The 13334-nt window shown below is 30.7% G+C and overlaps 1 protein-coding gene across 7 annotated transcripts in view; it reads right to left on the reverse strand.

Moving 5' to 3' along the window:
- The window catches only part of LOC107448004 (uncharacterized), a 59606-nt gene extending 53198 nt beyond the window's left edge, over positions 1-6408 (reverse strand). Inside the window, exons 1-3 of one of the 7 annotated variants that reach the window (XM_043052109.3) lie at positions 4610-4717; positions 4456-4505; positions 1659-1765 (exon numbers count right to left, since the gene is read on the reverse strand). In XM_043052109.3, coding sequence (XP_042908043.1) covers positions 1659-1755 — 97 coding nt within the window. In that variant the 5' untranslated portion in view covers positions 1756-1765; positions 4456-4505; positions 4610-4717. Of the gene's footprint in view, positions 1-1658; positions 1766-2344; positions 2393-4455; positions 4586-4609; positions 4729-4763; positions 4906-6250 lie in introns of those variants that run through there. The other 6 variants (XM_087162789.1, XM_016063094.5, XM_016063095.4 and 3 more) reach the window with 6 other exon arrangements.
- Positions 6409-13334: the final 6926 nt, after the last annotated feature.

Raw genomic sequence — 13334 nt, forward strand, 5'->3', positions numbered from 1 at the left:
AAAAAAGTTTTCCTCTCTTATAAAAAAACTTTTTAATATAAATAAAAATTGTTTCTGAAAAGTATTTGGGGATAGTCAGAAGAAAGACGTTTTGCTTGTAGATGTGCTAAACTTATTAAAATAACTTAAAATACTATAGTAATAAGTTCTAGTTTTTTAAATGTAACATTACTTACAGTAAACTTTTCGTATTGTTTCCACACAGATCATTTACAGGTTTAAGAAATTTTCACACAAAAATATCTTATATTCTCCATGGTTATCGCTTTGTTTTTCACCAAAAAAGTCTCACCTGGACAACTGTGAAAGTATGGTTCATTTTTATGTTACCTCAAGATCTTCACATTTATAGGAAATATCAAAGAATTATTCGTTGATATACAGTTTAGATACCAAGATAAAAAACTTTTTTTCATATTAGAACAAAGCTTGGTAACAATTTCCTTAAAGTTTGTATTAGAACAAAGTTTCAATATAAATTTTACACCTTAGATGTGATTGTAATGTTTCTGCGAAATTAATTATCTTTTTACAGAGTAGCATTATGAATACGGTTAGTTAACAAAAGACAGTTAGTACTTTAATTAGTACTACTATCAGAATCTCCACACAAAACATGCTGTAGGTTTAATGTTGTATTTTTCACCAAAAACCGCTATCCTGGACAAATGTCAAAGCATGGCTTATATTTATTGTACCTCAAGGTCTTCACATATAGATATCAAAACAATTGTTGCTGATATACAGTTATACCAAGATAAAAAGATTTTGTTAATACCAGAGCAAAGTTTCGTTACAATTACCTTAAAATATTTTTTGGAACAAAGTTTCAATATAAATTTTTCACCTTGTATTTTTTTTGTGAAGCTAATTATCTTTTCCTAATGTAGCATTAAAAATAAGATTAGTTAATGAAGAACAGTTAGTACTATTATTATAAGTAGTCCTACTATAATCATTATAAGTATAAGTAGTCCTGCCATAATCATTATAAGTATAAGTAGTCCTACTATAATCATTATAAGTATAAGTAGTCCTACTATAATAATCATCCATCAGTAGTCCTACTTTAAGCTAATTATCTTTTCCTAATGTAGCATAAAGAATAAGATTAGTTAATGAAGAACAGTTAGTTCTATTATAAGTATAAGTTGTCCTACTATAATAATCGTCTATCAGTAGTCCTACTATAAGCTAATAATCTTTTCCCAATGTAGCATAAAGTATAAGATTAGTTAAAGAAGAACAGTTAGTACTATTATAAGTATAAGTAGTCCTGCTATAATAATCGTCCATCAGTAGTCCTACTATAAGCTAATAATCTTTTCCTAATGTAGCATAAAGTATAAGATTAGTTAATGTAGAACAGTTAGTACTATCATAAATATAAGTAGTCCTACTACAATAATCGTCCATCAATAGTCCTACTATAAGCTAATAATCTTTTCCTAATGTAGCATAAAGTATAAGATTAGTTAATGTAGAACAGTTAGTACTATCATAAATATAAGTAGTCCTACTACAATAATCGTCCATCAATAGTCCTACTATAAGCTAATAATCTTTTCCTAATGTAGGATAAGATTAGTTAATGAAGAAAAGTTAGTATTATAAGTATAAGTAGTCCTACTTTAATCATATTATTGCGTTATACTTACTGCAAATAGTCTGTCTAAATGAGTCCTTCTCATCTTGATCAGCTATCACAACAGAAAATATACAGCATACAGCAAAAATAAGCCCTTTTATAGCCATTGCAATTAAACTAAAAATACAAAGAATATGAACAGAATAAAGTAACATTTTATATACATTACAGATGGCATACTGAGTATATATTACTATCCTCTGCTTCAACCAGTAATTCAGTATTCAGTAATGGCCGTAATCAACATAAATATATATTCATAAAGATGTGACATAAGTGAGCTTGGTATTTAACAGTTTTTACATAAATTTTTCCTAAGTTAATCTCGATCAATAATCGTCAGAGTTGAATTTGTATTCCACTTTCAAATATTTTCCTTAATTCTTCATAAACAATATCTAAAAATGCATGTAAGGAGAAGTTATTGCCGCACATTTACTTAAGCTCTTTTTTTACTTAAAAAAATGCGTTTTCGATGGTCGTATAAAGGATATTTAATGGCCAGCAACATTTGAATGCACTATATTGCCTGTTTTGGGCACAACGGAGATTTTATTTTTTTCTCTCTTTGGCCTTAAAAACTTTTTTAAAATCGAAATTTTTTTCTGGAAACTTAAAAAGATAGTTCTGTTTAGACCTGTTCTCAGAGTATAATAAGATTAACTAGAATTCCAAATATGAAATCGATGACATCACCTGCTCATGTGATGCGTTGATTTCAATTATTCTCTCTAGATGTACGGAAACAAAGATTAGTGAGCGTGAAATTTTTAAGTATCATGTAAACATAAATAATTCATCTTCTCTTCTGCATGAACGAAAAGAAAGATAGCCGAAGTTAAAAGAAGCATTTTCTCAAATGTATGTGTGAACGAACGTACTCTCTCAACAACCTCATTTTGAACGATTTCAAACTTGCTTGTAATTATTCTGAAACTTACATTCTAACATGATAACTTTATCTTAAAATGAAACTACGAAAAAGGATTTAAAATGTTTTCCCTCTAATGCTAGAGTCCGTAAAAGAACAGCGAAGCATTTTTTTTAAAAAAAACTAGACACTTTCCAACCTATTGTACACAGTGTCTCACCGTGGTAATATTCTTTAGTTAGAGGATAATTTTATAACTTTGTTTTATTATTTTTTGACAAATTCATGATTTTCTTTCAATCGTTTGAATTTAATTTGATTTATTTCTACTTTCTTGGTGTTTTTTTTAAACGGAATTAATTGAGTGTTAGTATCTACCATTTACCTACATTTGGATCTGCGATTTCTAGGAAAGGCCACTGAATTGCTATTGTAAATGCCTTAGTGGTGTACCTCAGTGAGAAGCTTACTAAGGGTTCGGATGGATGGGTAAAAACTATCTGGTAATTAAGGGTGGTTCTTACGCAATGCTGGCCAGACAGTTTCAATCACGCCGTTCTACACAAAATTGTGGAATATTAACCTCCATAATTCCCTAACTCACAACGGGCTGTTCTGGGGACATTTTTTTTATCTACATTTCATCTTAGTATTATAAAGTAAATCATGATTTGATTTAAATATTTTCAACTATTGCTATAATTCTTTTTTTTTTAATTTTTCACTATGTTAAATACAATACACATTTATCATTAATCAAATATACGATTAATCATTTTATTTAGTCGATAAATTATCTACATCTATGTTTCTTTTCTCAGTATACAGTAGAATTTATCACTACAGAAGAAAAAGAAACAATCACTAGTAAATATAAATACGACGCATTGTAGTATGTTCTATAGTATCAACTAAACAATATCAGCTGCATTTTACATTACTACAGCAATTCAACAATATCAGCTAAAAGTTTTCTACCAAAGAAGCACTACTGTGATTAGAGTAGTAAGAAACGTTGAAGATTGCGTTACGATATCGCCACAAAAGTATAAATCGTTCACAAATGTAACAAATATGTAGTTAAAATAATAGTAAAGCAACTCTATTTATGTAATAAATTTATAAAGGCTTTTAAATTTCAATTGAAAAAAATTCCAGAGTAAAAATCTAGAAGAGAAGATTTTTGGTAACTTTTCCCGTTTGGTTCGATTACAACCTCCTCGGAAGCAAAAATAGTTTTAATAAAATAATGTTTAGATATAGTTTTTCCAACGTTCCAGGAATAATTATGATTTTTCAAAAGCCAGTGCATACATCTTATTGAGCTTTTGAAAACTTCTTCACTGTATAAAATAAACTAAGCATTGACTTTTTTCTTCAAATACAACAATAATAACTATATGAAAAAAGTTTTACCAAGAACAGTATGCAAAGCACTCAGACAAAAATTCAAATTTCAAGTTTTCTATGATAGTTCAAAATTTCAATGAAACAAATGCATTAACTATTGGAGAATTATTCCCACTACGGGTACGTTTATTTTTGCTAGAGTTACAGAAAATCATTTCTCCATGGTTAAATTCTCATGATTTTTCGGTGAACATTAATATAATGCTCAAACGATTTGAATGCTTATAGTTTGACTACGCTCAACTTCAGAATTTTAGATGAATTTCAGAATTCATGACATCTTCGATATGCTTGCCATAAATGGTTATTATATAGCAAAGGCGAATAACATAATTTTGTTAAATTCACTGAAGAAACGAGATATCAATGATTTTTGAGAGACTGTCTTGATCTCTAATTCTGGCGTTGAAACAAGAATGAATCTAAATATAAAGAGCTGATAAAATGATTAAGTAATTTTTTTTAACAAAAGTGAAAGCTGCTTTGTCAGAAAGTGAGAAAAATAAAAGAATGAAGATAACTCTACCTCTAGGACTGCCACTTAAACCAGATTCTGGCGTTGAAGCAAGAATGAATCTAAATAAAAAGAGCTGATAAAATGATTAAGTAATTTTTTTTAACAAAAGTGAAAGCTGCTTTGTCAGAAAGTGAGAAAAGTGAAAGAATGAAGATAACTCTACCTCTAGGACTGCCACTTAAACCAGATTCTGGCGTTGAAACAAGAATGAATCTAAATATAAAGAGCTGATAAAATGATCAAGTAAAATTTTTTAACAAAAGTGAAAGCTGCTTTGTCAGAAAGTGAGAAAAGTGAAAGAATCAAGGTAACTCTACCTCTAGGACTGCCACTTAAACCAGAGGAAAAGATTTGACTCGATGGACACAAATGTCACGATAGATAGATAGATAGTCGACTCGTGTCACGATAGAGACAAAACTATACAATCGGCTTATATGAGGACAATTCCATTATATTAAAAACATTGCGATAGGACAGAAAAGTAAAAAGAGGAAAATAGTCGAATAACGCTGAGGATATTGGGGATTTTTTTATTTGCTTCCTCATCACAATGGCTACGTTTCAAAAGTTGTATTTTATTACATCCAATTAATTTTTTAAAATTATTTTAGATAACAAATTGAATGCCTATAAAATTTGTAAAGGGGATGTAGTCTGCCCCGTCTGAATTAATGAAGTTACGTGGGCTGTTTATTAATGATGTCTTATTTTTTATAAAAAATATTTTTGACCATCTTAGTCAGAATTTACCATCTCCCCTTGGCATACAACACACACGCATTGCACTATATCATAGATCATTCATTTTAAAACTTTAATTATGTGGTTTAATCTCATTTGTGAGAAAAAAATATTTAAAAAAAAATATTAGTATATTTCAACAGCTAATTTTAAGTCTTTATTTTATTCAGAATGTGCGATGTCAATCTTCTTGGTAATACCTTTTACACTAATTTAATCACAATAATATGAATCCCCTCCCATTCTCTAAGCATAAACAGAATTTCTGGAATCTCTTTCATATTTGTGAACAGTCCCTCTGTACAATAGAATTATCTCTAAAGAACAAAAAAAATGTATTCGCTCTATACAAAGTAAACTGGAGTTGAACAGCCGGTCAAATTATGAGCTAACGACTATCCATGTTCAGCTCCATAGCCTTGCCATTTTGAATCCAACCCAAAAGATAACGGAACATCTGGATCAAGTATTGGGACCATCTTGCCCTTATGGAGTACTTTTTGATGGAATCAGCCCGAATTACATGGAGCTTAAAGCAACGAATACCTCCCACGGTTAGCCAAATGGTAAGAGAATTAGAACCTATGATCTGTCTACCACTGAGGATATTTTACGTCAGCACTGTCGTGAACAGATTTCGTATCAACTAGCCACAGTTAGGATTTGAACTTGGGTTACCTCATTGGGAAGCGAAAGCTCGAATATCTGAGCTATTGCGGCTCATATTAATTCATTAAAAAATTCGTTCTGCTTTAACGATTTTAATTCTTTCCAAGCCAAAAAATATTTATACTTAAAGGGAAGAACACGGCCAAATAACGCTTAATTTTGGAGACTAATTTCACCAGTATTATGGAATAATTTTGCCCCTAGACGCTTTCTTAAAGTATTCATTCCACGTGCCTATTTAAAGTGACTCACCGTAGTAACTAAAATGACCACCACCTTGTTTGGCGAGAAGTTTTCCTGAAAACCGCACAATATCCACATAATCCAACAACAAATAAAGATTTAAGTATTTAGTTTACAGTTAACAATAATGCAAAAATTTAGTACAAACCTGCTTTTGTTCTTTTTAAGTACTATTTAAAAACCGCAAGTACTATTTAAAAAAAAAACTCTGGTGTTTCAAATATTTACTTCCTTTTATAAGATTATATATAATGTGTTGATAACAGCGTTGTTGTTTCCACTGAACCTTGAGTGTAATAATTCGTTATGATGAAATATTTCCTTTGATTATTTCATGTTATCTGTTTCCTCAATCAGTTTTTTTGTCGCTTTTACATGATGCGTTGAAACATAGAATCAAACAATGTTTGTAAATACCACAAAGAAAAATAATAAGTGCTTGCTCAAGCTTGTCAAGGTCAAGGCTGTCAAGTTCAACAAAGAATCTACGTGGGATATTTTAACAGATTGATTCATTTTATAACAGTGAAAAGAACTGTTTTGAATTAAAAAAGAATGAACATGCTATAACTGGAGATATTTTAAAATTTTGCAAACAAGATTGCAACTACCCATGCTTCAAACATTTAGTGGGGAAGGGTTGGAGTTTTTATTAAGTTTTTATTTAGTTTGTACCATTATTATTATTTTTTTATAAAGACTATAATTTATATATGATTACGCTGTTTGTTGGAGTCATGTTCTTTCTATAACTAAAATATGATTCAGATAGAAAGATTATGAATCACGTCATTTTATATTCAAGTCGTTTTACGGCCTTATGAGTCATTATTAAAAAAAACATTTTTTAAAAATGATTTGAGTTGAAATACTTTCGTAATAATAATGATACTTAAAATATAAAGAATAAAAGGAACTTAGCGTAACTGCCTAAAACAAAACTCAACTTACTTTTTAGGGCAAAAATAAAAATGATACAAGCAAATGTAGGAAGATTTTCGCCATTAAGCGACGTCGCGCTTTTTTTTTGATACTATTTGAATATTCTTTTTTATAACTGAAGAGTAGAGATTTCGTCATACAGGCATCAGAAGGGCAGATTTGTTGGCCACTCTTTCAGGGGAGCCGTATTAGGTGGACCAATGTTGCTCCCACAGTAAGGACAGATAGTACAGAGAAGGAAGGGACATCCATGCCTTGGCCGGGATTTGAACCCAGAACCTTTCTATGCAAGGCCAGTTTCCTGAACTCCTACACAGGCTGGCACTATTTAAGTAATAAAATGGCTTATTATGATATCCTTTGGTGAGATTGCGACTACAAAAGAACTGAACCAAAAAAAAAAATGATTAAGACAAGGCTATGAGAGAGGACTGCTGTTTAGGTAAATTGTAGTTTTTTTACAGTTAGATGCAGTTGACTATAAGGGATTTTTAGTAAACCCAATAACTTTCATTTTACATACGTATTTTAGTAAGCTGGAATTTTCATGCATGAATACTTTCTATGAAAAACTATTTTTAGTGGTGGTTACATTGAAATTAAAAAGTCAACATATGTTATTTTTTCGTTACCTTTTTTAAAAATTTTCAAGGCTGCGGAACCCTGTAACTAACTGTTAAACTTGTAGTAAAAACTACCATGCAGGTAGCAGAAATCAAATACAGAGTTGAAATTTGATGAACTGAAAAGACAATTTTCGTTTATGAGCTTAGCAAAAGATTTTTCTTAATTTTTGTTTGAAAATTATTACAATTTTAAGTGCTTTTTTGAGGATTTTTCTCACTTCTTTTTTAAGTTAAACTACATTTTGTTTTTCAATTTGAATGCTATAAGACTTACTGAGTAACTAATTATTACTTAAAACTTAAAAATAAGAAAGCAAGTAAACAAATTTACAGTGCGTAAAATATAAAACATACCACTCTTAATAACTTTTGATCTAATAATTGGATCTTCACATTCTGGAACTCTATCTTAATGGTTTGAAGGAGTGACCTCAAATGTGTTAATCAATTAGTGCAGATATTTTTCGAAATCAGACACAACACCGTACTTCCTCTGAATAAGCATACCCTTTTTTCAACGGATCCGGATTCCTGACTCCCAAAATGTAGGGGGTAGTGGCAATCTGGAATTATCCTAATAGTTTATTTAGAAGAGCGGATCCTTCAATATTAATTTCGCATTTTGAGTACTTCATCATATCTCAAGAACTTTTTAAGTGATTTGAAGAAGTATTGCACATAATTATAAAATCTATCTGTCCAAAGACCATGCAAAATATAACTTTGAGTAAACATTTGTTATTTGTTTATTATTTAATTTAATAAGAGTCAGAAAAATTTAGAATTGTTATGCATACAGATTTTTACGTATAGTTTCTATGAGAATAGTTTCTATGAAATCGAAATTTAAAGAAAAAGTTAGATTTTTAAAATTGGATTTTTCATTGAATTGTGCAAGAACAACACAGAAGAAAGAGTTAATGCTATTAAAACATCAGATCCTGTGCCAAAAGTCTAGAATTGATTGCTTTTCGAACTTCTGATGGCAACCTTATTGCATGCTTTTTTATTCTATTTTGTTACTATGTATTTTGTACAGAAAATAAATGTGCTGTTGTTTAATAAAGACGGCAAGATCTCGGGCTAGTTAAATGAAGGCTCGGAAGATATTGAACTCGTGACTTTTTATCTACTTTTAAGCAAACATTTGGTTTAGTTTCTAAGCGTGAAAAATGAAAAACATTTTAAGGTTCTAAAAATTACTGAATTTTGCTACTTCTGTTTGGTGCTTTGTGAGGCTAACACTAATTGTTAAACTACTTTTATTTTTCTTAAGATCATGATTTTCTTATTTAATCTTTGTTTTAGCCATTTTGAAATTTCAGTCGGAACTATAACAGAAGTTGGACGCCATTCCCCGATGGGTCGACGTAAGTAAAGTGCAGGTAGCGTTAGTGTGGTAAATTTACGGCTTTCAAAGGACACAAGCGAGGTATAGGTAGCGTTAGTGTGGCAAACGTAAGGGATTCGAATGACACAATGAAAGATTCTATTAAGTCTGACAGTAAAAAAATAATATCCAATGTAACGTGGATGTATAAAATTAACTTTATATATTCTTAAACTATACGATTTACAAAAAGGGTTTCTGATTGGGAATCTTAAAGCGAGGGAAAAAAACTTGTATGTTTATTTTTGTTGACAATTCCTCTTCGACATTTTTCTTTTATATTCAATTCTAGTTTTTTCTCAACACTTCTTGTTTCACAGATTATTTATAGAAAAGATTGTAACGACTAATTGTTTTGTTTAGACATAAAAACCGAGTGCCGAAACCAGAAAATTTAGCCTATATTCAACATACATCTATGGCTCGGGTGGATTCCCGCTCTAAGTAATCCTACGAACCCAGTGCGCATATGAGCTCAAATTAAAATATTCTGGATTGGACCAACAAAAGTGAGCCCGATTTTATCTCTAGCGTGAAAGGCATGAACGACCATCAATTGGAAGTGCAATAATCGGTTTATGGCGTGGTGTTCCCTAACGGCTGGTGATTGCTTGCTGGAGTCTCTCATGCGATTTAATATTGGCTGTGTTCTGAAAGCAGAAATTCTTTGTACGTTGGGGAAAACAATTAAAAGAACAAATATTATTTTTTGTAATAAAAAACTACCAAAGCAAATGAAAACAAATTTAGCCAAAATATCATCCAATATATGACCAATAAATGGGAAATCAATGAAGGGCACAATCTGTAGCCTAAATAAGAAAACTGGTCACTTGTCCAGCACAACAGCTTAACGACATCCTTTCAGATAAAAACATGTCTAATAAGGTGTATGAACGTCTTTAACAGCTGCACAGTTCTCGCATCGGTGTTTCATACTGTTAACTAGGGTCCTTGTTACTTCCTGTGGCAACCGCACCCACTCTTACACCAAGACACCCTTTAACTCATTGATGGTCGTTGAAGCTTGTTTTAGAAATAGAGCATTCAAAGGCGTCCCATACTTGTTCAATGTGATTAATGTGAGGGGACATCATATGCCTCTCCACTCACTGAATATTCTCCGATAGAGGTATTCGTCCACCAACTGAGCCCTATGATGACTTGCGTAATCTTCTATAAAAATAAACTCTAGTTCATTAGCTCCACTGAAAAGTCTCACATATAAGACAAGGATCTCATCCCTGTACAGCTGATCGGTTAGCGTACCTATATTGAACTCATGAATCGGTATACCCGTCTGCCAAAATGACTACCCAGACTATCAGACCACCACTACCATAGTGGTCCTTGTAGACACTGTTAGAGGGGTGATGATATCGTTCACTCAAGCCTCGAGTAGCCATCTGGACTGAATCGCGATTCACCACTGAAGCGATTCACCGCCTCAATCACCCTCTCAAACGCAGGTGTTCTCGGCACCTATTGTGGTTTACAGTCAAAGGGATGTAAACTACAGAGCAAGTAAAAAACCATCCTTCCGTTTCAATAGTTTTCATCAGAATGCCTGTTACATTGTTTCATAAATGTCCTTTTTACAGAGTTGCTGATGAAGTAAAGGGTTATGAAGTGCTAGAGTATAATAAGCTTAAAGTTCTGGTCAAGATTGAGTATTCCACAACTAACAGTTAAACTTTTGTAATAAGTTATACTAGGAGGCTTCGCGCCCTGCTCGCTGACGCTCGCCAACCCACGGAACTGCTTTCGCATCTCATTTCGAATTACTTTGCAATCCAATGCTCGCTCATTGGATATATTTTTAACGTCTAGCTTTTGAATATTGAAGTTCCGAAAAATTTTCACTGTAGAAAATTCTAAACCTGTACATTTCAATATTATCTGGGCATCAACACTCATAGAATTGAAGGATTTGTTACGTCAAACGCTCAGGTATCATAATTTTGATCTAGTTGCGCTTCTATGTCATTTTGATTTATGTTGCTTAGTTAACTTTCAGAAAATTCCATGGCTAGCAACAGGATTTTTCTTTTTTATTTTATTTTTCAGCATTTTTGTTTATTTTTATTTCTTTTAGAATTCGCTATTTTTTTAGCGAAATGGTTTTTAACCTAACAGAATTCTTTGCCGACTGTTCTCTGTGTATATGAAGAAAATAAAGTAAATATTTAAGTGTTGTGAAAAGAATCTTATTTAGTTGTACAAAGTACTTCTTTAAGAATGAAAACTGTTGCCACCAGCGGAAGAGAAATACAGCCAAAATTTGGGAGCCACGTAAGAGAATTATATATATTAGATTATATCCAGTTTAGATTATATACTTTTCTTTTGTAAAAAAGAAGAAGAAATAAAAATTGAAAATGATTATGAATTTGAAAGCACGCATTTAATGTTTTGTTTTATCTCTGTTTTCAAGAAAAATGTTTTAAGGTTTTTTATTTAATTTTTTTATTTGATTTTTCTTAATTTTTTTAATTTAATATTTTTTTTTACTTTTTTTTACTTAATTTTTTTAAAATTTTTATTTTTTTATTAAATTTTTTATTTAATTTTTTAAAAAAAATATTTGAAAGATAAGAAAATTATGAGTAAATCTAGATTAACAGTCTACTATGAACGAAAGTTATTTGATCAAATATTTTGCAACAAGCAAAAAAATGATCTAATAATATCTTTGGTGATGTCATTCGATAGAGTAGGGGAGAGTGGGGTCAATTGTAACATTTTTTACTTAACCATTTTTAACTAACAAAAAATCCAATATATTATTAGTATTAATTGACAGACGAGTAAAGTAGACGATCCTCTACTAGAAAAAAAAATAAATACCTTATTTTAAATATTATTATATTAGTTATTAACAATTTTTGACAGTCGTGCACTTGTTACAATTGTCCCCTCTTACGGGGTCAATTGTAACAGTTCATAAATTCAACTAAAACATAGTTAATTATACATATTATCATAGTTGTGATATATATTTTTTATTGATCAAAATAGTAGTGATATTTTAGGAGTAAAAATAATAATGAGCAGAGACCTAAAGGGTTTAACTTTTAACTTTTAGGGGTAAAAAATTTTAATCTATGCTGTGAAAGGTGACAAATAAAATAATGCACATGCAGCATAATATAAATGATATAGAAAACTATTGGTGGTTATTAAGGAGTTAAGTAATGGTTTGTAGACATAAGATTATTTATTTTCAGTTGTTACAATCGTCCCTTTACTTATTGTTACAAATGTCCCCAAGACGCCATTTCAGCTTCATTTGTTAAAAACAATGCTAGTTAATTAACAAAACTAATTTTTTTTATTGAAATGTAAATTAAGGTGTCCACTTACATATTCGGTTAATAATTTTTATTTGTTTAAACAAAATTACTTTGTTACAATATAATATTCTAATACCAAAAAAAAGTACTTACGTAGCGTGAAAATATCTTTTGTCATGCAACTCTTTCAAAAGTACATAAAAATGGTTACCAGCAGGGGTGTACATGTAGATTTATTAAATACACCTTGTGCGCCACCTAGAAACCAAATCTAGAACCCGACACTCGAAATTTTTGCTCTGTTACAATCGTACCCTGTTACAATTGACCCCACTCTCCCCTATCGTTTAAAATGCCATTTACAATAATATATGGTGCATTTCAATAACATAACATAAGTCAATTCTTACTAAGAACTAATCACCACGGTATCACGCATTACATAAAAATTTTACAAATGACAAATTAAGAGACGTTGATACATCTAATTTGTTGATGCTGTACATGAGTAATCTGATTAATTAATTTCACTGAGATATAACTTCTTGACAATAATATGCTGCGAAAATTATTAACTATTTTTGTCATTCTCTGAGCAAATTTATAACCCAGTTCATAAATTGCTCAGAGAATGATTTTAAATCAAATTTTATGTGACACGCATGTTTCATCTGCAACAGCTAGTCTGACTGCTGAGATACACAATGATGACACTTATTAATTTTCTTTTATTAAATTTTTATCTTATCTTATCAGTAAGTTTCAGACGCGTTACCACTAAATCTAAACAGAAATATTTCAAAGAGAATATCCCAACAATATTTTCTTTATTATTTAAATATTGTAAATCCAAGATAAGGGCAAGTGATTCTGTTTAGAAGAGTATCAAAATTAAGATACGACTCGGACAAGATTAAAATTGTTTCTGTTATATAATTAGGGCTATAATAATGCTGATATACAAAAGGACATTCTGTTAAA

The sequence above is a fragment of the Parasteatoda tepidariorum genome, chromosome 1 (assembly GCF_982258835.1).
Source record: "Parasteatoda tepidariorum strain Cologne lab strain chromosome 1, Ptep-v5.0, whole genome shotgun sequence".
Taxonomy (NCBI): domain Eukaryota; kingdom Metazoa; phylum Arthropoda; class Arachnida; order Araneae; family Theridiidae; genus Parasteatoda; species Parasteatoda tepidariorum.